The sequence below is a fragment of the Mustela putorius genome, unplaced genomic scaffold, assembly GCF_011764305.1.
Source record: "Mustela putorius furo isolate JIRA1106 unplaced genomic scaffold, ASM1176430v1.1 tig00003962_pilon_pilon_pilon, whole genome shotgun sequence".
NCBI lineage: Eukaryota > Metazoa > Chordata > Mammalia > Carnivora > Mustelidae > Mustela > Mustela putorius.
This window is the reverse complement of record NW_025422106.1, coordinates 11,954,490-11,977,468: the sequence shown is the minus strand read 5'-3', so window position 1 is coordinate 11,977,468 and position 22,979 is coordinate 11,954,490. Positions and strand designations below refer to the sequence as shown.

At 37.4% G+C, this 22,979-nt stretch overlaps 1 protein-coding gene across 4 annotated transcripts in view; it reads left to right on the top strand.

Moving 5' to 3' along the window:
* Positions 1-237: 237 nt before the first annotated feature.
* Positions 238-22,979, top strand: part of SKA2 (spindle and kinetochore associated complex subunit 2) — a 38,314-nt gene continuing 15,572 nt past the window's right edge. For 2 of the 4 annotated variants that reach the window (XM_045070211.1, XM_045070210.1), the window contains exons 1-3: positions 238-405; positions 1,541-1,647; positions 19,115-19,201. In XM_045070211.1, the coding sequence (XP_044926146.1) occupies positions 373-405; positions 1,541-1,647; positions 19,115-19,201 (227 nt within the window). In that variant the 5' untranslated portion in view covers positions 238-372. The remainder of the gene's footprint in view (positions 406-1,540; positions 1,648-19,114; positions 19,202-22,979) is intronic. The other 2 variants (XM_045070209.1, XM_013053650.2) reach the window with 2 other exon arrangements.

The window sequence follows — 22,979 nt, the reverse complement described above, 5'->3', positions numbered from 1 at the left end:
GTGTCACGTCCCTTATGCTGTTTGTGGAAGCTTTTGTGTAATTGGTGGGTTTTTCTTCCGATTATACCAATCGCAAGCTCTTCTCTGCGGAGCCTTAACTATGAAATTGAAAGTGGAGATGAGGATGCAGCCAATGGAAAAAAAAAAGTGCACAGCAGCCAATCCTCCTGCAGCGTTTTGTGTCTTTGCCCAACTGGAGAAAGTGTTTCATGTGGAGGGGCGTTACCCAGTCGCCAATGGGCGGGCGCCAGTGAAGCGGAGGAACCAATGAGTGTGAGACGTTGAGTGACAGCTGTCCAATAGAGACCCTCAGTGCTGGTACGGATTGCGGCTTAAGCACCGCGGCGGTCTGAGGAATGTCAACTATTCAACATGGAGGCGGAGGTCGATAAGCTGGAACTGATGGTGAGTGTGAAGTGAAGGAGATCTGCTGGGTAGTTTATTTCTCCCGGATGGTCTCCAAGGTGGGATGCAATTTTGAGTCGCCGAAAACAATGGGTGGCGGAAGCTGGACCATATTCGAGTTCCCTCCTCTTGTATCAAAGGGAGTCGCCGCCGCCTGGTCGCTTTTAACCGCCGCGGAGGAAGGGGTTACATCCGGGAAACTCGTGAGGGAAATGGCGGGAGATGCTGATGTAGCCGGGCCTTTGGAATTCCTTGTTCCTTGCCCTTACCTTTCCGCCCCCCAAGGAGCTGTGGCTCCTAAAGACAGCGTTCTATGCATTTCCCCCTCAAAGACGTGACTGGAATGATCCTTAAACGCCCCTTGAAGGGGAGAGGTCGTTCACGCTGCAAGAAATGGGGATGGAGGGTGGGGTGGGGAATAAACCGAGGGGGGCGGAGAGAAATCCCATTAGGGCAGAGCGGTTCACGTTCTCCAAGGCGGGCTGAGAAAGTCTGAGAAGGGTTTTGACTTGCGTGCAGAACTTCCTGGCGGCCAAGGGAAGCCCCAAGACCAATTTCTGTTTGGCTGGAAGGTGGCAGTCCTTGAGTGGGGGGGAGAGGTGTGAGTGATGGGGACCTGAACCTCGATCTCCTTTCTCGACGCACGGGAGGAATTGGGACCTAGAAGGCACTCTTGCTCTGGAGTTGCCGAATTTCATTCATTTATGAAAGTAGGGGGCGGGGGCGAATAATTGGAAAGGACTCCCGCTGCTGCTTGGCCTGCTCGGAGGCGCCAAACTAAAGGGATGCCCTAGTTTTCTTCTATGGATCCTTCCCTGACTTCCTCTTTATTCCCTTCCTCCCATTCTTGGACGACCAGCGTGATCGCCCGCGCTTTTTTTTTTTTTTTTCTTAGTTCCCCTTGTTCTATCTCCAGTCCTTTGCTCCCTGTATTACCGTGTGTGAATTGGACTGGCTTTCTTTAAAATGTGGAATTTGGAGGACGCGCCCATCGTTTAATTCCTGTCGTTTTTTGTTAAAGGAAAATAGCAAAATTAAGTAAAAAAAAAGCCCAACTCTTTCTTTTCTGTCTCAATCCGCCGTCCTCCCCCCTACAATACTCTGGCTTTACCACTTAAGATATCATTTGTTCCAGTGCTGCTTTCTCCAAGCTGAACCTTGGGTCACTTCAACATCAGCACTTGTAGTGATCCTGGAAGAAACTGAGTACCACACTCACCCCCATTCCCACCTCCAGAAAATGTGAGAGTTTGATATACCTTATTATTTTCTTCTGACTTATTAATGAATTAAAGTGCCTCTCAAATACAGATTTGACTAGAGGGCTTTCAGTTGATTCCGACAATTTTGAGTTTTAATTTTCTTTGTGGGAGTCTGTGGGGAATGGCGTGGGGCGGGATGGCAGTGAAGAAGGAAGAATTTTCTGTTGCTTTACAAACCTGTGAAAATGAACTTTTAGTTTAACGTTTTGTTATTTTTATCATTCATTAATCAAACAGAAGAATCCAAAACATGTCAAGTATCCTAGTTTGATTCTGTTAACAGGCATAAATTAACACGGGTCTTGCCCTTTTCCCCATTCTGAATTCCTCTCTGAATGGATATTTCTGCCTTAAGTTTAAGATGCTAAATGGTACTAATTCTGCTTTTAAGTGTTTTTCTCCCCCCTCAAGTTAGCTGTTTATTTTTGAGGTATCAATTAAGGAAGCCCTTTCTTGGACTTTGCATGAGAGACAGAATTCTCACAGGACTTTTTTCTTTTCTTTTTTTCTTTTTTTTTTTTTTTTAGGTTGAACATATTTTAATTTAAGAAAAAAATGATTAACTGTACATCTTGAAAAAAGGTTTTAGAAAACTGTCAGATAGCCATACTCTTAAACTTTTAGGTGTTTGAATGATGGGGTAGTTTCAAAAAAATTCTTTGTAAGGGATGAAGAGAAAAAAGCAGGTTTTTAAAAATTACTTGTTGGTAACCTAGTGGTATGCACCCCCCTTCAAGTTATTAGTTGTAATTAGTTTGTTTCCATATTCATCAGGGTTTAAAAATGTATGTGAATGATTATAGTTTTGATACAGAATTAACAAAGATTTCTTTTGATTGAATAGTAAAAGGTGGTGTATCTCATCTTCAGATTTGCCATGTGCTTTAAAATATTTTATGAACTGGTTTAGTTTCTTAGATTGGAAAGAAATTATTTCCTATCCAATCCTCTGAGTTTTGGTTCTGCTTTACTTTGAGTAAAGGATTTGTTGAGGAACTAATGTTGAAAATTTAATAAATGAAAGAGAATGCATACTATTTAACTTTGAAAAGAAAGTATTCTCACTTTTTAGAAAGCCTGGTCCTCTTATTTTAAAAATATTTCATATTTTTCTTGTTTGAATTAACTTCCAATTCAGAAAATTAAATATCTGTCTCTGAAGTACTTGTCTTTAAAACCTGGTCCTTGGCTGGCAGAGTTGAACTATTCTAATACCTGAGTTATGTGGCCTTAGGATTTGAGATCAAGTCACCCATGTTCCAGCTGTCCTGTATTTGGTTTATTTTTTAGGAGGTTGAATCTAAATAGCTGAACTAGACTATTTAAAGTTTCGTATAAATAATGGAAAGTATTTTTACATCAGTCAACATTATTAATGGGGGAATAAGCTCATTGTAGAGTAATCTTTGTTCTCTAACTTTTTTCCTTTCACTTACTGGTTGAGTGGTATTTGTCCAGTGTTCTTTTGTGGTACCGCTAGTGATTGTGCAAAAGTACAATGTGATGTTATGATACTATTTCTATTTCTGGGTTTATAACAGACTTCTAAATGATTTCTTACTGGTTAAAAGGTTGGGATAATGATAATTAGCTTGAATCTAAGAAAACCTGATTTCTAAATCTCAGAACCTCCTCCTGTACCATTATTATTTCCTTCTTGATGTTTGTATGTTTGAAGAAAGTGGAGATGATTTCCTCTTATGTTTAAGATCTTTAGGGGCTAACTGAAAATTTAAAATCCCCTTCCATAGTATTCCCTTAGGTAGGGTCTTGTTTAGGACTCCTTAATTCCTTGAGAACCTGTAAATTTTTGAGATAAAAAGCCATAAGATAGTTAAGAGCTTTTTAGAGTTCAGTGTATTTATTTTATTTTATTTTTTTAAAGACTTTTTATTTATTTGACAGAGATCACAAGTAGGCAGAGAGGCAGGCATCGAGAGAGAGAGAGAGAGAGAGACAGAGAGAGAGAGGAGGAAGCAGGCTCCCTGCTGAGCCGAGAGCCTGATGAGGGGCTTGATCCCAGGACCCTGAGACCATGACCCGAGCTGAAGGCAGAGGCTTTAACCTACTGAGCCACTCAGGCACCCCTATTTATTTTATTTTATGTTTTAAAATATTTTATTTATTTATTTGACGCAGAGAGAGCACAAGCAGGGGAAGAAACAGGCTCCCCATTGAGCAGGGAGCCTGATGTGGAATGTAGGGCTTAGTCCTAGGACTCTGGGATCCAGTTTAGTGTAGTTTAGATTCCAGAAAGATAGATTGGGTATTTAGAGATAGGAAACTTATTTTACTTTTCATTTGTTTTCTCTGATTTTCTTACTTAATCGATCATTTGCAATGGGGAAGCTAATCAACACATCTCAGCAAAACAAGTATTTTTCACAATTTTGCCTCAGTAGTAATTATAACTGGTTTTGTTAATACTAGTCTTAAGGTATTAACAAAACCCATATTAATAACTTCTGAAGCTTAGGATGTACTTACAGAAATCCTTTCTATATATTTTTGTTAAGTATTAATCACAAGTTAGTCATTAGAAAACTATAAGTTAAGTTCTTTCTTTTTAACATTGATATACATGTTCTTAGGTTTTGGATGTCTTTTGTCCAAAATGGTAGCCCTTCTTTAAATTCTTTTCACACTGATGCTTCAGCTGATGCAAGATGCTTTTGTTTTCCTTTACTATCAATATCTGCTAACGAATGCTCTGACTTTATTGCACTACTGTACTTTACAGCTAGCAGTGCAATAGTATTGTCAAAGCATCTGAAAGCAGAATGTACACCAGAATTTTGATTCTTGCCTTACATCTTTCTTCAGTATCTGTGAGTAATTTACCACAATCTTTGTTGCTGAAAGTGTTTAATTTTATTACCCTAAGTATATGTTTCAGGAAGTCATAATTTGAAAAAAGCTCACTATCGTAATTAATGCACTATGAAACACATTGAGGTAACATTTTTTATACCTGAAGTTGATATGACTTGTTTAAATGAGTAGTTGGATTTTTCTTCTTTCTGTAACAGATTTGGATAGGTTCTGGCATGTCTTGGGTTTTCATTGAGTTTTAAGGTGAATTAGTAAGTAATGAAAACAATCTCTGCTGTCTATTTTATATGATAACTTGCCCCAAATTTTAATTGATGTTAATTATGTGTGCTATGTAGTTTATGCTTGAATTTCAAACTTATGAGTGCTTGTTTTAAAGTTCTTTTTTGTAGTAATGAAATAGAATAAAGTGTGAATCCATTACTTCTTTTGTAATCAGTTTTTAGATATAATTTGCATACAAAAAATGTACCAATTTTAGTTGTACAATTTGATGAGTTTTGAAAAGTGTGGACAATCATGTAACCACCCCCACAGACATGGTATAGAACATTTCCATCACCTAATGTTCCCTTATGCCCCTTTGCAGTCAGCCAGCCTCTTCCTCCCAAGCTCCCTGACAATGATTGATCTCTAGTTTTGCCATTTCTAGAAGTTCATATAAATGGAATCATTTATAGCTTGCAGTTTTTGTGCCTGACTTCTTACACTTGGCAGAATGCTTTTGAGATTCATCTGTGTTGTTGTACTTAGTAGTAGTTGGACTATTTTTATTGTTGAGTAGTATTTCATTGGTATAGATTATCACAAACTATTTATCCATTTACCAGATTGTGAACTCTGGGTTGTTTCCAGGTTCTGCTTATTATGAATAAAGACATTATAAACATTGTAGTGTAAGTCTTTGTTTGGACACAATGTTTTTGTTTCTCTTGGGTAACATAATAAAAATGTATGCTTCATCTCATAAAAGAACCACTGAAATATTTACCAAAGCTATGATTTAGGGTTCCAGTTTCTCCATATCCTTACCAACATTTGATATCTTGGTATTGCCAGTCTTCTTTTTCTTTTTTTTAAAGATATATTTATTTTAGAGAGAGAACGAGCACCTGTAGCAGGGACAGAGGGAGAGAGAGAGAGAGAATCCCAAGCTGACTCCACACCGGGCACAGAACCCAATGTGGGGCTCAATCTCATGACCCATGAGATCATGACCTGAGCCAAAACCAAGAGTCATTCAACCATCTCAGTCTTCATTTTAGCTATTCTAATAGTTGTATAATGGTATCTGCTTATAGCTTGAATTTGCATTTCCTTAATGGCTAATGATATCCACCATCTTTTAACGTGTTTATTTGCACTTGGAATATCTTCTTTAGTGAATATCTGTTGAAATCTTTTGCCTATTTTCAAATTGAGATATTTGTCTTTTTTTTTTTTTTTCAAGATTTTATTTATTTAATTGAGAGAGAGTGGTCACCCATGAGCAGGGGAAAGTGGCAGAAGCAGGCTCCCTGATGAGCAGGGAGCCCCATGCGGGGCTCGATTCCAGGACTCTGGGAACATGATCTGAGCTGAAGGCAGCTGCTTCACCAATTGGGTCACCCAGGTGCTTTCTTCCTTTGTTTCTTTTTTTAATATTTTATTTATTTATTTGTTAGGGAGAGGGAGGGAGAGAAAGTGAGAGAGCACACAAGCAGGCAGAGAGGCTGGCAGAGGCAGAGAGAGAAGCAGGCTCCCTGCCGAGCAAGGAGCCCATGTGGGACTTGATCCCAGGACTCTGGGATCATGACCCGAGGCGAAGGCAGTGGCTTAACCTACTGAGCCACCCAGGCGTCCCACCCAGGTGCTTTCTGAGATGTTTGTCTTTTTAACTATTTTAAGAGTCCTTTAATTTTTTTCTGTTACTGCCCTCTCACATAAAAATTTTTGATGAAGTTCAATTTATGCATTTATTCTGCTATGGATTACGCTTTTTTGTGTTGGGTTTTTTTTGTTGTTGTTGTTTTCTTTTGATTATTTATTTATTTATTTGACAGAGAGATAGAGAGTACAAGTAGGTGGAGAAGCAGGCTCCCTGCTTGGCTTGGAAGCTTGATCTGAGGACCCTGGGATCATGATCTTAGTGGAAGGCAGCCACTCAACCGACTGAGCCACCCAGGCTCCCCTGCTTTTTGTTTACAATCTCAGAAATCTTTGCCTAACTCAAGGTCACAAATGTTTTTTTTCTAGAAGACTAGAGTGTTAGTTTGTACATTTCTTTTCTTTTTAAGGGTTTATTTATTTATTTATTTTAGACAGGAAGAGTGTGTATGAGTAGGGAGAGGTGAAAGCAGACTCCCTGCTGAGTGTGGAGCCTGACATGGAGCTTGGTCCCAGGACAAGATCCTGACCTAAGCTGAAACCGAGAGTTGGGCTCCTACCTGACTGAGCCACCCGGGTGCCCCAGATTTTACATTTAGATTCCTGTCCATTTAGAGTTAATTTTTGTATGTGGTATAAAGTGAGAGTAAAAAGTCTTTTCATTTATTTATTTATTTTGCATATGGATAATCCTCTTTTCTGGTAGCATTGGTTGAAAACTTTCTCATATCCCTATTGAATTTCCCTTAGCTCCTTTGTACCAAATCGGTTGAATGAGTATGTAGGAACTGGTTTATTTATTTATTTAAAGATTTTACTTATTTATTTATTTGAGAGAGAGAGTGAGATCTCACATGTATGAGTGCGGGGAGGGGCAGAGTGAGAGAGAGAGTCTGAAGGACACTGTGCACTGACACCCCTGAGATTATGACCTGAGTTGAAATTAAGAGTCGGTCACTGAACTGACTGAGCGACCCAGATACCTGGTTTATTTATTTTTGAACTCTGTTTTGTTCCATTATGACATATCATGCTATCATGGTTACTGTACCTATATAATAGGTCTTCTGTTACTGTTGTTCCAGACGTAGATTTTAGTGATTCATCCGTTGCATATAACATCCAGTGTCTATTACATGAAGTGCCCTCTGTAATGCCCATCACCCAGTTACCCTATCCCCCTACCCACCACCCCACCCCTCCAGCAGCCCTCATTTTGTTTTCTATAGTTAAGAGTCTCTAATGGTTTGTCTCTCTTTTTTCTTTTTTGGTTTGTCTCTTATAATAAGTCTTGAAATCATTTAATGTGAGGCCTCAAACTTTGCTCTTGTTTTCTAAAATTTTTAAATTATTTTGTATTTCCAAATAAGCCTTTTTTTGAGGGGGGGGGTCAGTTTCTAAAAAAAAAAAAAAAAAGACTGCCTGGGAGTTTGGTTGGGATCATGTTAAATCTAGAAAAAAATTTAGGGAGACTTGATAGCTTGACAGTAATGAGTTTTCTGATGCTTGAACATTATCTCTATTTATTAGGTCTTTTAAAATTTCTTTCAACAGTGTTTTGTAGTTTTCAGTGTATAGGTCTTATTTATAAATTTTTCATAATCTGCTCAGTGTGATTTCTACTACTGCTCTATATCTTAAAATTAGAGCAAGAAGTGTTACAACATGTCTTCTAAAGAAATTTCAGGGGAAAAGTAAGCTATTTGTTAAGCAAATGTCCTCAAAAGCCAGGAGAATGGATACAGAGGGAAGAAAGGTATCCGAGATATTAGGCATGGACTCAAAGACATCATTTGGTAGGGAATGAAGAACATGACTGCTTATGAGAAAACTATTTTATTCCCACATTTCATATATTAAAATCTGAGTTACCTCTCTAGGCCTAAAGTGTGGCTGCTTTTCTCTTCTTCTGCTTTTAATTTCCTACCATTCTCAAGTAGGCAGTTCAAGCACTGGGTAGGATTCTGTTTTTTAATCAGGTAGAACATTACATGGCGAGGAACTGAGGGAAGAAAACTGCTTAATTTGAGGATCTCATTTCTTTTCTCTAAAGAAGCGAATTGAGAGGCATCTGTCTGACTCAGCAGAGCATGAGACTGTTCGGGGTCTTGAGTTCAAGTAGGCATGGAGCCTACTTTAACTTTAAAAAAAAAAGTGAGTTGATAACAGTGTAATGCATTTCCTTTTAGATGCATCATTAAATTTTCTTTCTATCCCAGAGCATGTACAATCATTAAGTTTTCTGGGTAAAAGATTATATACTACTTAAATAAGAATAAAAATATATACCAGATGGTGCGGAGAGGGAAGGTTCTTCTGCCTTGAACTGTATTTTTTTTTTTAATATTTATTTATTTGACAGAGAGAGATCACAAGTAGGCAGAGCAACAGGCAGATGTGGGGAGGGAAGCAGATTCCCTGCTGAGCAGAGAGCCCTATGTGGGGCTTGATCCCAGGACCCTGAGATCATGGCCTGAGCCGAAGGCAGAGGCTTAACCCACTGAGCCACCCAGGTCCCCTTTGAACTGTATTTTGATGTGAACACATCTTCAATTTCAGTAGTAGGTATGAAATACCATATCTATGAATTTATTTAAAATGAAGTGGGAAATTTTCTTCTTCCTTGGAGGAAAGTAAAAGTTTTGAAACAAATAAAGAAAAGATCTTACCTTTGTTATCCAAATATAAAGTTTCAATATTGAGAATGTTGCTAATAAATAAAATTTATTCTCAATTAGACTTTAAAAGGTTAAACTTCTGGGGCACCTGGTTGCCTCAGTCAGTTGAGTGACTGCCTTCAGCTCAGGTCATGATCCCAGGATCCTGGGATTAAGCCCTGAGTCAGGCTCCCTTCTCAGTGGGGAGCTTGCTTCTCCCTCTCCCTCTGCTTGCTGCTCTGCCTACTTATACTCTCTTTCTATCTGTCAAATAAATATAAAAAATCTTTTAAAAAAAGTTATACTTCTAAATTATGTTAATATATAACATTTTAAAAGTTTGAATAAGTCAATTCTTGATTCTCTGATTCAGTGTTTTTCTCATTTTATAAGTGAGGAAATAACTCAGTTTTTGGTAAGATTTCCATGTAGTGACAGTGATTGTAAAATACATTTAACTTTTTAGAACAATTTATTTGTGTTAGGAAATAGAGTTGTTTAACTTTTGTAAATGCTTTTTTCCCCCCTCAATCTGCCTAATTATAAATGACAGTACTTCGTACTTTCAGTAAATGTTACTAGGGCAGGCTAGTAAAAGAGGAAAATAAATGAATGAATGAATGATTGAATAAGGAGAAGACAGTATCTGCCTTTTCTGTACCCAGCCATATGCTTAGCATTTGGGTTTCAAAAGCAATCACACTTTTTTTTTTTTTGAATGACAAAAAAGCAGACTATCTCTTGGTACTTACTGTACTTTCCATTTTCCCCCCTGCTCCATCTAGGAGTACAGGTGTTAAGTTTATTTGGCAGTCTTTTTTACCTTGTCATTGACACTAAGGCAGAATCTGTATTTCTCTTAAGGTGATAGTTTTTAATCCCTTTTTTCCCCTTTATGCCATGGATCTTTAGAGGAGTTCCACCTCACCAGAAAAATATACAGAGATACATTAACTTGGTAACTAGTAAGCAGGATTTGTATACCTTTGCCCCCATGGACTGATGGGCCCCTTATTAAGAATATCTGCTATTCAGGGGCACCTGAGTAGCACAGTTGGTTAAGTGTCCAACTCTTGGTTTCCTCTCAGGTCATGATTTTAGCGTTGTGAGATTGAGCCCCGTGTTGGGCTCTGTACTCTGCCTGGAGTAGGCTTAGGTTTCTCTTTCCCTCTCTTTCTTTCTCTAAAATAAATAAATTTTTTTAAAATAGATTTTATTTATTTATTTGACAGAGAGAGAGAGATCACAAGTAGGCAGAGAGGCAGGCAGAGAGAGATAGGAAGGGAAGTGGGCTCCCTGATGAGCAGAGAGCCTGATGCAGGGCTCGGTCTCAGGACCCTGGGATCATGACCTGAGCTGAAGGCAGAGGCTTTAACCCACTGAGCCACCCAGGCGCCCCTAAATAAGTAAATCTTAAAAAGAAGAAAAGAATATCTGCTTTTCAGAAGTTAGAAGTATTTGAAATTGAGTGACTACACATCATTAATCTTATATCCTTTTCGGTATATATGTAAGTAAGAATTGCTGCCAAACATGTACTCTCTCAAGATTATACTAAGTTTTTGTTTCAAGTATGTCCACTATTTTGTGCTCTGTAATTTGGGAATGTACCTGTTTTGTCATGTTGATGACATTTGCTAACATTATAATTTTAAGATTATCATCTGTGTTTTATATACACATTTTATACAATATTATAATCTATTCTCTCTATATATTATTCTCTCTATATTAGACAGTATAATGTTTGAACTGTGTTGTTTGCCAGGCACTTTTAGAGATCAGTGATTTTAAAAAATAGCCTGGCATATTTGGGACAGTGAAATTCAGTGTGGCTGAGGTGTAAAATGTGAAGCATCTGTGGTGAATATGTTAATGTCATCTTGTGAAGAATTATACTAAGAGTTAGAGTTAATTCTATAGGCATTGGGAAACCCCAATGACCTTTTTAAAAAATTTTTAAATATTTATTTTATCTTTAAGTTATCTCTGTACCCAACATGGGGCTTGAACCTACAACCGTGAGATCAAAAGACAGATGTCCCACTGATTGTGCCAGCCAGGTACCCTAACCGCAGTGATCTTGAAGAGTGACTTGCACTTACAAAATTTGCTTTAAATAGTTATCATATACATGTAATTTAATTAGAAGATGAATGAAAAAAGCCCCTTACAATTCTATGAATATTATATCTATGTTGTATATTTTAGATTTTTTTTGCAGGTATATATTTAACTTTTTTTTTTAAGATTTATTTATTTGTTTTAGAGAAAGAGAAAGAGAGCATGATGGGGAGGGGTAGAGGGAGAGAGAGAGAGAGTCTCAAGTAGACTCTGTGCCATGCACAGAGCATGATGTGGGGCTCTATCCCATGGCACCAAAATCATGACTTCAGCCAAAACCAAGAGTGGGATGCTTAACTGACTGGACCACTGAGGTGCCCCTATTTTTTCTAAACCAAGTTTGTTCAGTATATTATGAAAATCTCTCCCTGTAGTCCTTTATGTGTCCATAGCACAATTAACAAATAATCTAGGGTCCTGAAATCTTAAAAAGTTAGACTACATTCAACTGATAAAAGCAATCTTTTACAGGCAGGGGCTTGCTTATGTGTTCTGTGCTAATAATTGTTTCATAAAAGCCTGAAGATTAGGAACTGATGAAGCTTCTGCTCACTTCTGCTTTGATGTTGCTATTTGCTGGAAATAACATGTGCAACCTGGTGCTTGTGCATATTAGTGCTTATCTGCTCAAGACATGCATTGACATGTGTTCTTTCTGGAAGAGACTAGGTAATAGTTCAGCCCTTCAGTAGAAATACACAAAAAACAATTGTGATTGTGTATACATTTGGGGTGGCCCTCAACTTTTGGGAACTTTCTTTTTTCCTTTTTTCTTCATATTTCTTAAAACAGGCTTTAGAGGGTGGTTGGGTTCCCAGATTGTTCTCCAAAGGAATGAATGTTCTTTCATCTATTCCTTTTTGTCTTTGAGCATTAGGCTGTATATTAAAAGCCAGGGGATATAAAAAGGAAGATAGGGCTCTTATAAGCAAAACATTTGAAATCAAGTGGTGACACTATCAAGCAGACAAATGATTCTAATAAGTGAAATGGTAAGCTAGAGCCCTGAACAAAATAAAATGAGAGTAGATAAAGGTGTTTGTAAATCTGCATTGGAGGGAGGGGAATATAAAGAAAGGAGTGGGTTTGTTAAGTGTTAGTTTCTTTGGTTGATAATATTGCTAACCTAGATCTAGAAGTATTAAGTTTTGCCTTAAAATAATGTTTCTATGGAAAATGTATTTCTAAGCCTAGCTACTAAGTCTAGAATGTATCTCTACCAACTTCTCTCATCATAAATAAGATTGCCATATTTCTTCATTTTTTTGTGGTTTGATGCTGTTGAGGCAAACTCGCTCACATAAGGATGTGTTTGCTTTTTTTAGAGCACTGGTTCTTTGGAAAGGGAGTGCTATTGTGGCAGTAAGAATCTGTAGGTTGTTTGTTAAAAGGAAGTATTTTTAAGTTGGTCTGTGTTCTTTTCTCCTTGCTGCCAAATAGTTGAGTGGTATAAAGCGTTAAGCTGATTATAATAACTAGTATAATAGACAGATTATTATATGTTTATGCAATATGTAGCATACTCTAAAAGTCAAAATTATTTCCTAAACTATTTCTTTTCCTGTTTATGTAGTATCTTCCTTACACTCCCAGTCTGTTTCCAAGGATGTCCAGTTGGCAGAATGTAATTTGGCTGTTTGGGGGCCTTTAATGTTGATCTCAATGGACTTTTCCTAGCTAAATTGCATATTTTATCACTTATAAAATGGGTATAAAAGTTTCCATTTATTCTTTTTACTGAGTTAGAAGAAAACTGGCTTCTGAAATATGAGTATCTTTGGTTTTGAAAAAATTCAGTAGTTTTGGAGTGCCTGGGTGGCTCAGTTGGTTAAGTGTCTGACTCTTGATGGCTCAGGTCATGACAGTGTCATGAGATCAAGTGCCCTGTTGGGCTCAGCACTGAGCATGGAGCCTGCTTAAGATTCTCTCTCTTGCTCTCTCTCTGTCCCCCCAACTCTAAAAAAAAATTCACTAGTTTTATTTTAAGTATTCTAATGCTCCTAAAAATAAGATAGGTAGCTAAAGTTAAAGAGCAGCCTCACTGTTAACTAGGCTTTAAGAGGCAAATTTCTAACTGAAGAGGGCTGTGAATGAAATTTTTCAACATCGGTTTGTGTACTTAATCAGATGCTAATGAATTATGGAGACTATAGTACTTGGTCAGCAAATTTTGTACCATGTGACTAAAAAATTTTCTGTTTATGACCAGATCCTAGAACCCTATCGATATTGTCTCTGCTGTGTAAATAGCTCTGAGTAGTGCAATATTGCTTATAGGGTTTTGGTATTTGGGAAAAACAATGGGCAGGTTGCAGAAACTATATAGCTGAAACCAAATCAATAGTCATCTTTGTTTAGGGAGAAAACAAATAGTAGAAGCTAATTCTTAATATAAACATTAAAATCCAAAACTTAAATGTCATTTTAATATCTTAGGAGAAGGAAATTTATCTTTTCTAAATTTTAACATTTTGATAAATTAAACTTGGTTTTATATGTGGTATTATAAAATACTAGAATATTAGTGTTGAGAGGGACCTTAGATTTCCAACTCTCTCGTTTAGTAAAAGAGACCCAGAGAGATGGAAGACTTACCTAAGGCCACATAACTTGTTAGTGATACCAGGGCTAGAACTTCTACCAAGTAGCTCAATCCTTTTACTTTTTTTTTTTTTTTTCCTGGATCATACTACAAGGTTGTGTTCAGGGGGAATTTTTTAATCTAACCAGTGATATTAGATTTGAAACTTAAAAAACACACACACACAAAACTTTAGCTGAAGTCTTTACATTCCCTGCCCCTATCTATGTGACTTTTATTGGCTCTAATGTCCTATGTAACATGTATAGACTTTCATCAAACTGCATAAAAAATATAGTAATGAAAATGGAACTAGAGGGGTGTCTGGGTGGCTCAGTCGTTAAGCCTCTGGCTTCTGCTCAGGTCCTGATTGCAGAGTGCTGGGATTGAGTCCTGAATCGCGGGCTTCCTGCTTGGAGAAGCCTGATTCTCCCTCTCCCACTCCTCCTGCTGTGTTACCTCTCACTGTCTCTGTTAAAGAAATAAATGAAAGAAAATAGAAAAAGAAAATAGAACTAGAGGCAAATCACTTAGACTATTTTGTCATTTATAAAATGAAGGGATTCTGAAAATCTTGATTGTTTTTCTATTTTTCAACATTGCATTTTTTGGGTCCCTGCTTATTTCCAAGCCCACCAACTTCACTGATAAGTAAATACTTCCCCTGTGTATTATCATGAAATGTTCTGTTCAGTTCTTCACAGAGAGTTACATTCTAATCTCAAGCTGTTTTTCCCATCTTTGTTTTTTTAAATTTGTATTTGTGATAAAATATATATAAGAAAATTTACCATTTTAAGTTTATAGTTTATTGGTATTAGGTATATTCACATTCTTGTACAACCACAACTACTACCCATTTCTAGAACTTCTTTATCTTTACATACTCAATCTCTGGGCCCGTTAAATGATAATTCCCCATTTCCTTCTCCCCCTGTTTTTGAAAGTCTGTTTAAAATTTGTTTTATCTTCTGAAATATTTTTCCAATAGAAATGTGGGCCCATTACTTAAGGGGGGATGGAATTTAAAAAAGTTTTTTGAAAGCAGAAGTGTACATATAAATGCAGTTAGGGGGAGGAGGAGGTAGGAAATCCTGAATTTAGCATTTTCCAATTTCCTTGGTGTAAATATTTCCACCTTGGCCATTTGCAAGCTTCTAGCATGATTGAAAGTGAAGTTGGGAAGACATGCACAGTAGCACATGATATAGTATTTTCATTATGTACATGTGGTGGATCTCAAGAGCATATATAATAGTAAAATCATTAGGAAGTTATAATTTTTGAGTATTTGTTTTTAACAATTTGTTTACTGGTAAATTTATGTAATTTTTAGTTGTGCCTGTGTTTAACAATTGGTTTATAAACATATTTTAAAATTTAGCTGATTCTATCATCATTGATTGGAAGCACACTCTTTGGTATCTTGCTAAAATAGAAGTTACTTAAAAGCAGGAACGATTTATTATTGATATTGTTTGATGATTTTTTTTTTTAAAGATTTTATTTATTTATTTGACAGGGAGATCACAAGTAGATGGAGAGGCAGGCAGAGAGAGAGAGAGAGAGGGAAGCAGGCTCCCCGCTGAGCAGAGAGCCCAACGCGGGACTTGATCCCAGAACCCCGAGATCATGACCCAAGCCGAAGGCAGTGGCTAAACCCACTGAGTCACCCAGGCGCCCCCCTGTTTGATGATTTTAATACATTGTGGACCACCAGGTATTATAGGAAGCCATAGCTAAAACAGCTATCTTGAAAAGAAGATATTGTTAAATGGTCTTTGGGATTATGGTAGTTAAACTTTAAGAAGAGTTAAAATATCAAGTTAAAAAACACACATGGGGGCTGCCTGGGTGTCTCATTTGGTTGGGTGTCTGCCTTCTGTTCAGATCCTGGGATTGCGCCCCTCCTTGGGCTCCCTGCTCATCAGGGAATCTTTCAAAACACACAGGCTTAAGAATTTCTGTTTCATAAACAAGTTAAGAGCTCCTAGAACAGAGATTTTTTTTAAATTTCAGCATAGTTAACATACATGTCTATATTACTTTCAGGTGTAAAACAGTGACTCAGCAGTTCTGTGTATTACTCAATTATTATCAGGATGAAAGTGTATGCTTGATACCCTTCACCTGTTTCACCCATACCCCCCCCCCCACCGTAACAGTGTATTTGCTCACTAATTATGTTTTTTGGTTTCTCTCTCTCTCTTTTTTCCCTTTGTTCGTTTGTTTTGTTTCTTAAATTCCACATATGAGTGAAGTTATATGGTATTTTTCTTTCTCTGATTGACTTATTTCACCAAGTATTATACTCTTTAGTTCTGTCCATGTTGTTGGAAATGCCAAGATTTCATTCTTTTTTCATGACCAACCAAATAATGTTCCATTCTATCTATCTATTACATACTCTTTTTTTTTCAAGATTTTATTTATTTATTTGAGAAAGAAAGCAAGCACAAGCAGGGAAGAGGGACAGAGGGAGAGGGAAAAGCAGATTCCATGCTGAGCAGGGAGCCTGCTTTGGGTCTCAATCCCAGAACCCTGAGATCATGACCTGCGCATAATGCAGATGCTTAACTGACTGAGCCACCCAGGTACCCCATATATCACATATTCTTTATCAGTTCATTTATCAGTGGATGCTTGGACTGTTTCCATAGTTTGGCTATTATAAATAATGCTGCAGTAAACATAGGGATGTGCGTATTCTCTTGAATTAGTGTTTATGTATTCTTTGGATAAACAGTCAGTGGTGAAATTACTGGATTGTAAGGTAGTTCTATTTTTAACTTTTTGAGGAACCTCCATACCGTCTTCCACAGCAGCTACACCAGTTTGCATTCCCACCAACACAAGGGTTCCTTTTTCTCTGTATCTTCACCAGCACTTGTTTCTTGAATTTTTTGTTTTAGCCATTCTGACAAGTATGGAGTGATGTCTCATTGTGGTTTTGATTTGCATTTCCCTGATGATGAGTAATGTTGAGCATATTTTCATGAATCTGTTTGCTATCTGTATGTCTTCCTTGGATAAATGTCTGTTCATGTCATCTGCCCATTTTTTTTTTTTTAAGATTTTATTTGAGAGAGAGAGAGACCAAGCATGAGTCGAGGTCAGGGGGAGTGGAGGGAGAAGGAGAAGCAGATTCCTTGCTGATCAGGGAACCTGACTTGGGGCTTTATCCCAGAGCCCTGGGACAATGACTGGAGACAAAGGCTGACCCTTAACTCACTGAGCTACCCAGACAGATGCCCTTCTTTTGCCCATTTTTTTGAAAAAAAAATTTTTTTTTTTTAAGATTTATTTATTTTAGGATGGGAGGGGCAGAGGGAGAGGGAGAGAGAGAGCTAACCAGACTCCTGGCTGAGTGTGGAGCCCAGGTGGATGGCACTTGATCCCATGAGCCTGGGATCATGACCTGAGCTGAAGGCAGAGGCTTTAACCCACTGAGCCACCCAGGCGCCCCTTTTTAAAATTTTTTAATTAAAAATTTAAAAAAATATATTTTATTTATTTTTAAGCAGGCAGAGAGCCAGGCAGAGAGAGAGAGAGAGGAAGGGAAGCAGGCTTCCTGCTGAGCAGAGAACCCGATTCAGGGCTGGATCCCAGGACCCTGGGACCATGACCTGAGCTGAAGGCAGAGGCTTTAACCCACTGGGCCACCCAGGCGCCCCTAAAAATTTTTTTTAAGTAGGCTCTCCACCCAATTTGGGATTGAATTTAGGACCCTTGAGATCAAGAGTTGTGTGCCCTACTGACTGAGCCAGCCAGGTGCCCCAGGAATTTTCTTTTATATATATACATGTACGTATATGGTAATTATTAAAAAAAAATTTTTTTTTAAAGATTTTATTTATTTGAGAGAGAGAGCGATCACGAGCAGGGGCTAAAGGTAGAGGGAGAAGCAGGCTCCCCACTGAGCAGGGAGCTCAATGTGGGACTCCATCCCAGGACCCTGGGATCATGACCTGAGCTGAAGGCAGACGCTTAACCAGCTGAGCCACCCAGGTGCCCCTTAATTTTTTTAAAGATTTTATTTATCTGAGAGAGGGAGAGAATGAGTGAGTGAGAGAGACAGAGTACACATGAGCCGGGGCAAAGGGGAACGGAGAAGCAGACTCCCCTGCCAAACAGGGAGCCCGAGATAGGGCTTGATCCCAGGACCCCAGGATCATGACCTGAGTGGAAATCAGACAGTTACACAACTGAGCCACTCAGGCACCCCTATATGTAGTTATTATTAGTCTGCTTAATGAAATCTAATTATTGGATAGTTTAATCATAGTATCTAATCTAACAATTATATAAGCAAATGAAAAGCCTTCATTTTTGAAAAACATTTTTTTAAAAAGATTTTATTTATTTATTTTATTTTGGGTAGGGGCAGAGGAAGAGGGAGAGAATTTATGCTGACTTTGGAGTCCCACTCAGGGCTGGATTCCATGACACTCAGTTCATGACCTGGGCTGAAAACAAGAGTTGAACACTCAACTGACTCAGCCACCCAGGTACCCTTTTCTGAAAGACATTTTAAGTACTATTTGTTTTGTTTTGAGGTGCTGTTTTAAATTAAGACCTAATATATTTTTCTGGTTTATGGCAACTCTACTGTTAGAGATGCAAATCAGTTTCAGATTCTTAGAAAAAAATTTAAAATAATAACTGTCTCTTTTTCTTCTTTTTCTGTTCCAAAAGTTTTTGGTTGTAAAGATAGAATTTTGGTAATCATAGAGTATTTTATTCTCTGTTTGGGGTTTACTGCACATCAAGGTCCCAGGCTGGGACCCAGGTTCAGTAAACTGGGATAATTTAGATTGCTACTCTTATACTGTATGTAGCTTTCCTTGTATAATTCCTGTCTCTTTAAGGTCTGTAATATTGGTCTATGTGACAAATACTTGTAGTTCACTGTTTAATGGAGTTGCAGATAATGGTAAAATTGCAGGTATCCCTGAAAAGAAATTTGTTTTGTGTTTTACCTTGCACATTTCGTACCAAAGGTAGAAAAACGCTGCCTCAGTGATGAGTTTGTCAACCCTGGGAATTTTGGAAACCATTGTTAGTTCTTGTATTAATATGTGACAGTATTTGCTTGGTGTCTTAATTTTGGTTCTAAAAATAAGAGAGATGCATAGAGAAACATTTTCAACATTTAAATGCATTTTCAAAATGTTAACTAGTTTTTAAATTTTTAATAGAACACAGGTCTTATAGATGATGGAGGTTTTATGTACTTTTCTATTTCCATATTTACCAAATTAGTGTATTTCTCATTATTGAAATACTAAAAAAAAAAAAAAAAGAGGAAAAAAGAAGAATAGTTAACAGTATCATGTTTATTGATATGTCTTTTGGTTCACAAAAATATTATTTGTGCTGATCTTCAGTTCCAGAAAGCTGACTCTGATCTGGATTACATTCAATACAGGCTGGAATATGAAATCAAGACTGATCATCCTGTTACAGCAGGCAAGGTAACCTCAAAAGAAATCTATTTTTAACAGATAATTTTATTAAAAGATTTTCTGATAGCATTTTTAATAGTAATATATTATAAGTTAAATTATTAAGTACTAAATATACAGAATCTTAAAATATTTTCATGTTTAAAAGGTTGGTCACAGTATACTCAAGAGATTATACCTGCAGTCAAGGAAATGTGTGGCTACTCTTTTTTTTAATGCTTAATCATCAAGAATTATTGAATTCAGAGGTATAAACCACTATGGAAGCCTCTGAAATCTGAGAGAGAATATAGATACCTGTAGAGTGGTTGTTAAAAAGAAGGGAGAAACTATGATAGTTATGATATTTTCTGAGGAAGACAATGATACACTATAAATTTGTTACATGAACTGTGATTTTTGCATAAAATTATATACTTAGTTATTCTAACTTTAGATTGATTGAAATATTAACTCCATTTATGTTCCATAAAATTATAACTACATGTACACATGCCCATGGAGATAAAAGCAATTTTTTCAAAGATATTTTTATTTATTTGAGAGAGAGAACTGGGGGGAAGGGCAGAGAGAGAGAGAGGGAGAGGACAGAGAACCTTAAGCAGAATCTCTGCTTAGCATGGAGCCCAACAAGGGGCTTGATCCCATCACCCCAAGATCATGACTTGTGCCAAAATCAAGAGTTGGACGTTTAATTGACTGAGCCGCTCAGGCACCCCAACAATTTTGTTTAAAGCAAACAAGTTTTTAAGCATTGTCATTAATAGTAATTGACTACTTAGAGCATTAATGTTAAATCTTTGACAGCAGATAAATATCATATAGTTTTAAGAAAATTTTTATGTACTTAAGAATTATTTTGGATTTGGTAGAAATACAAATTAAAATAATGTGTCGTCCCCCCCCCACACCCCTGTAAAGACATTGTCTTTTTTTTTTTAATTAACATATAATGTGTTATTAGCCCCAGGGGTACAGGTCTGTGAATCGTCAGGCTTATACACTTCACAGCACTCACCTTAGCACATACCCTCCCCAATGTCCATAACCCAACCCCCCTTCTTCCCTGGCAATTCTCAGTGTGTTTTGTGAGATTAAGAGTCTCTCGATCCCATCTTTTTTCATTTTTTCCTTCCCTACCTCCCAAACCCCCCATGTTGCTGGGGAGATCATATTAGGTAGATCATATGATAATTGTCTTCTCTGATTGACTTATTTCGCTCAGCATAATACCCTCTAGGTCCATCCACGTCTGGGTCCATCCATGTCGTTGCAAATGGCAAGATTTCATTTCTTTTGAATGACATTGTCTTTTAATTGAAGTATAGTTGATACACAATGTTACCGTAGTTTCAGGTATACAATATAGTGGTTGGACAACTCTATACATTATGCTATTTTCACCGTAACTGTAGCTTTACCATATCTCACCATACAACACTATAACAATACCATTGACTATATTTGCTATGCTGTACATTTCATCCCAGGATTTTTTCATTCTGTAACTAGAAGCCTGTACCATGTACTCCCATTGTCCGTTTTGCTTATCCCCTCATCCCCCTCTCCTGGGCAGCTACCAGTTTGTTCTCATTCTGTTTCTACTTTGTTTGTTCATTTGGGGTTTTTTGTTTATTTGTTTGTTTTTTAGATTCTACATATAAGCAAAATCATATGGTATTTATTTTTCTATGTCTGACTTATTTCATTTAGCATAATACCCTCCAGGTCCAGCCATGTTGTTCCAAATGACAAGATCTCATTCTTTTTTATGGTTGACTAATATTACATTGTACATATATACCACATTTTCTTTATCTATTCATCTATCAGTGGGCACTTAGGTTGCTTCTACATCTTGACTATTCTAAGTAATGCTATAATAAACATAGGTGTGCATATATCTTTTTACTAAGAGTGTTTTTGTTTTCTTGTGTGTCTATTTATTTTCTTTGGGTAAATACCCAGTAGTAGTGGAATTACTGGATCATATGGTATTTCTATTTTCAATTTTTTGAGAAACCTCCATGCTGTTTTCCACAGTGGTTGCACCAATTTGCATTTCTACCAGCAGTGCATGAAGGTTCCTTTTTCTCTACTTCCACATAAACACTTGTTATTTCTTGTCTTTCTTCTTTTTTTTTTTTTAAAGATTTTATTTATTTATTTGACAGAGAGAAATCACAAGTAGACAGAGGCAGGCAGAGAGAGAGAGGGAAGCAGGCTCCCTGCTGAACAGAGAGCCCGACGCGGGACTCGATCCCAGGACCCTGAGATCATGACCTGAGCTGAAGGCAGCGGCTTGACCCACTGAGCCACCCAGGCGCCCCTTGTCTTTCTTTTCTTTTTAAGGTTTTATTTATTTATTGAGAGAGAGTGAGCACAAGTGGGGTTGGCAGCAGAGGGAGAGGGAGAAGTAGACTCTCCTGCTAATCAGGGAACCTGGCCTGAGGCTTGATTCCAGGACTCTGGGATCATGACCTGAGTTGAAGCCAGATGCTTAACTGACTGAGCCAACCGGGTGCCCCTCTTGTCCTTTTGAGTCTAGCCAATTTGACAGATAAAAGGTGTTGTCTTGCTGCAGTTTTGATTTGCATGTCTCTGATGATTAGTGATACTGAGTATCTTTTCATGTGTCTGTTGGCTGTTTGTGTGTCAGTCTCACAACCCATGAGATCATGACCTGAGCTGAAATCATGAGTAGGATGCTTAACCCACTGAGCCACCCAGGTGCCCCTGGAATTGTTTTCTTATTTCTCTTTCTGCTATTTCATCATTAGTATATAAAAATGCAATAGATTTCTCTTTATTAATTTTGTGTCCTTTAACTTTGTTGAATTAAGTTATTCCAGTAGTTTCTTGGAATGTATAGTATGTCATTTGCAAATAATGGCAGTTTTACTTCTTCCAGTTTGGATGCCTTTTATTTCTTGTTGTTGTCTGATTGCTGTGATTAGGACTTCCAGTACTATGTTGGCTAAAAGTGGCAAGATTGGATGAACATCCTTGTCTTGTTTCTGAGCTTAGAGGAAAAGCTCTCAGTTTTTAGCTCTTAGATGTTAGCTGTCGTTTGTCATATATGGTCTTTATTATGTAGAGCTATGTTCTCTTTAAACTCTTGAAACTAAAAACTGTTGAGTTTTTATGAATGGATGGTGAATTTTGTAATATGCTCTTTCTGTAACATTGAGATAGGATTTTTTTCCTTTCCCTATTTAGTTAATTTGATACATGACATTGATTCATTTGCAATTACTGAACCATCCTTGCATCCTTAGAATAAATACTATTTGGTGAATAATCCTTTTAATATAGTTTTGAGTGTGGTTTTTGATACATTGTTGAGGATTTTTCCATCTATGCTCTTCAGGGATATTGCCCTGTAGTGAGTTCTTTTTTTTTTTTCTTTTTTTTTTGGTTTTGGTTTTGGTATCAAGGTAGATTTTGCCTTGTAGAATATATTTAGAAGTTTTCCTTCTTCTGTTTTTTTTTTTGAATAGTTTGAGGAGAATAGGTATTAACTCTTTAAATACTTGGTAGCATTCACCTGTGAATCCATCTGGTCCTGGACTTTGTTTGGTGGGAGTTTTAAATTTATTTTTAAGATTTATTTATTTATTAGAGAAAGAAAATGAGAGCAGGAGAGGGAGAGAGTCTTTTTTTTTTTTTTAATTTTATTTATTTGAGAGAAAGAAAGAGAGAACGAGTGCAGGGGGAGGGACAGAGGGAGAGAAAGAATCTCAAGCAGATTCCTCACTGCTGAGTATGGAGCCTGACATGCAGCTGG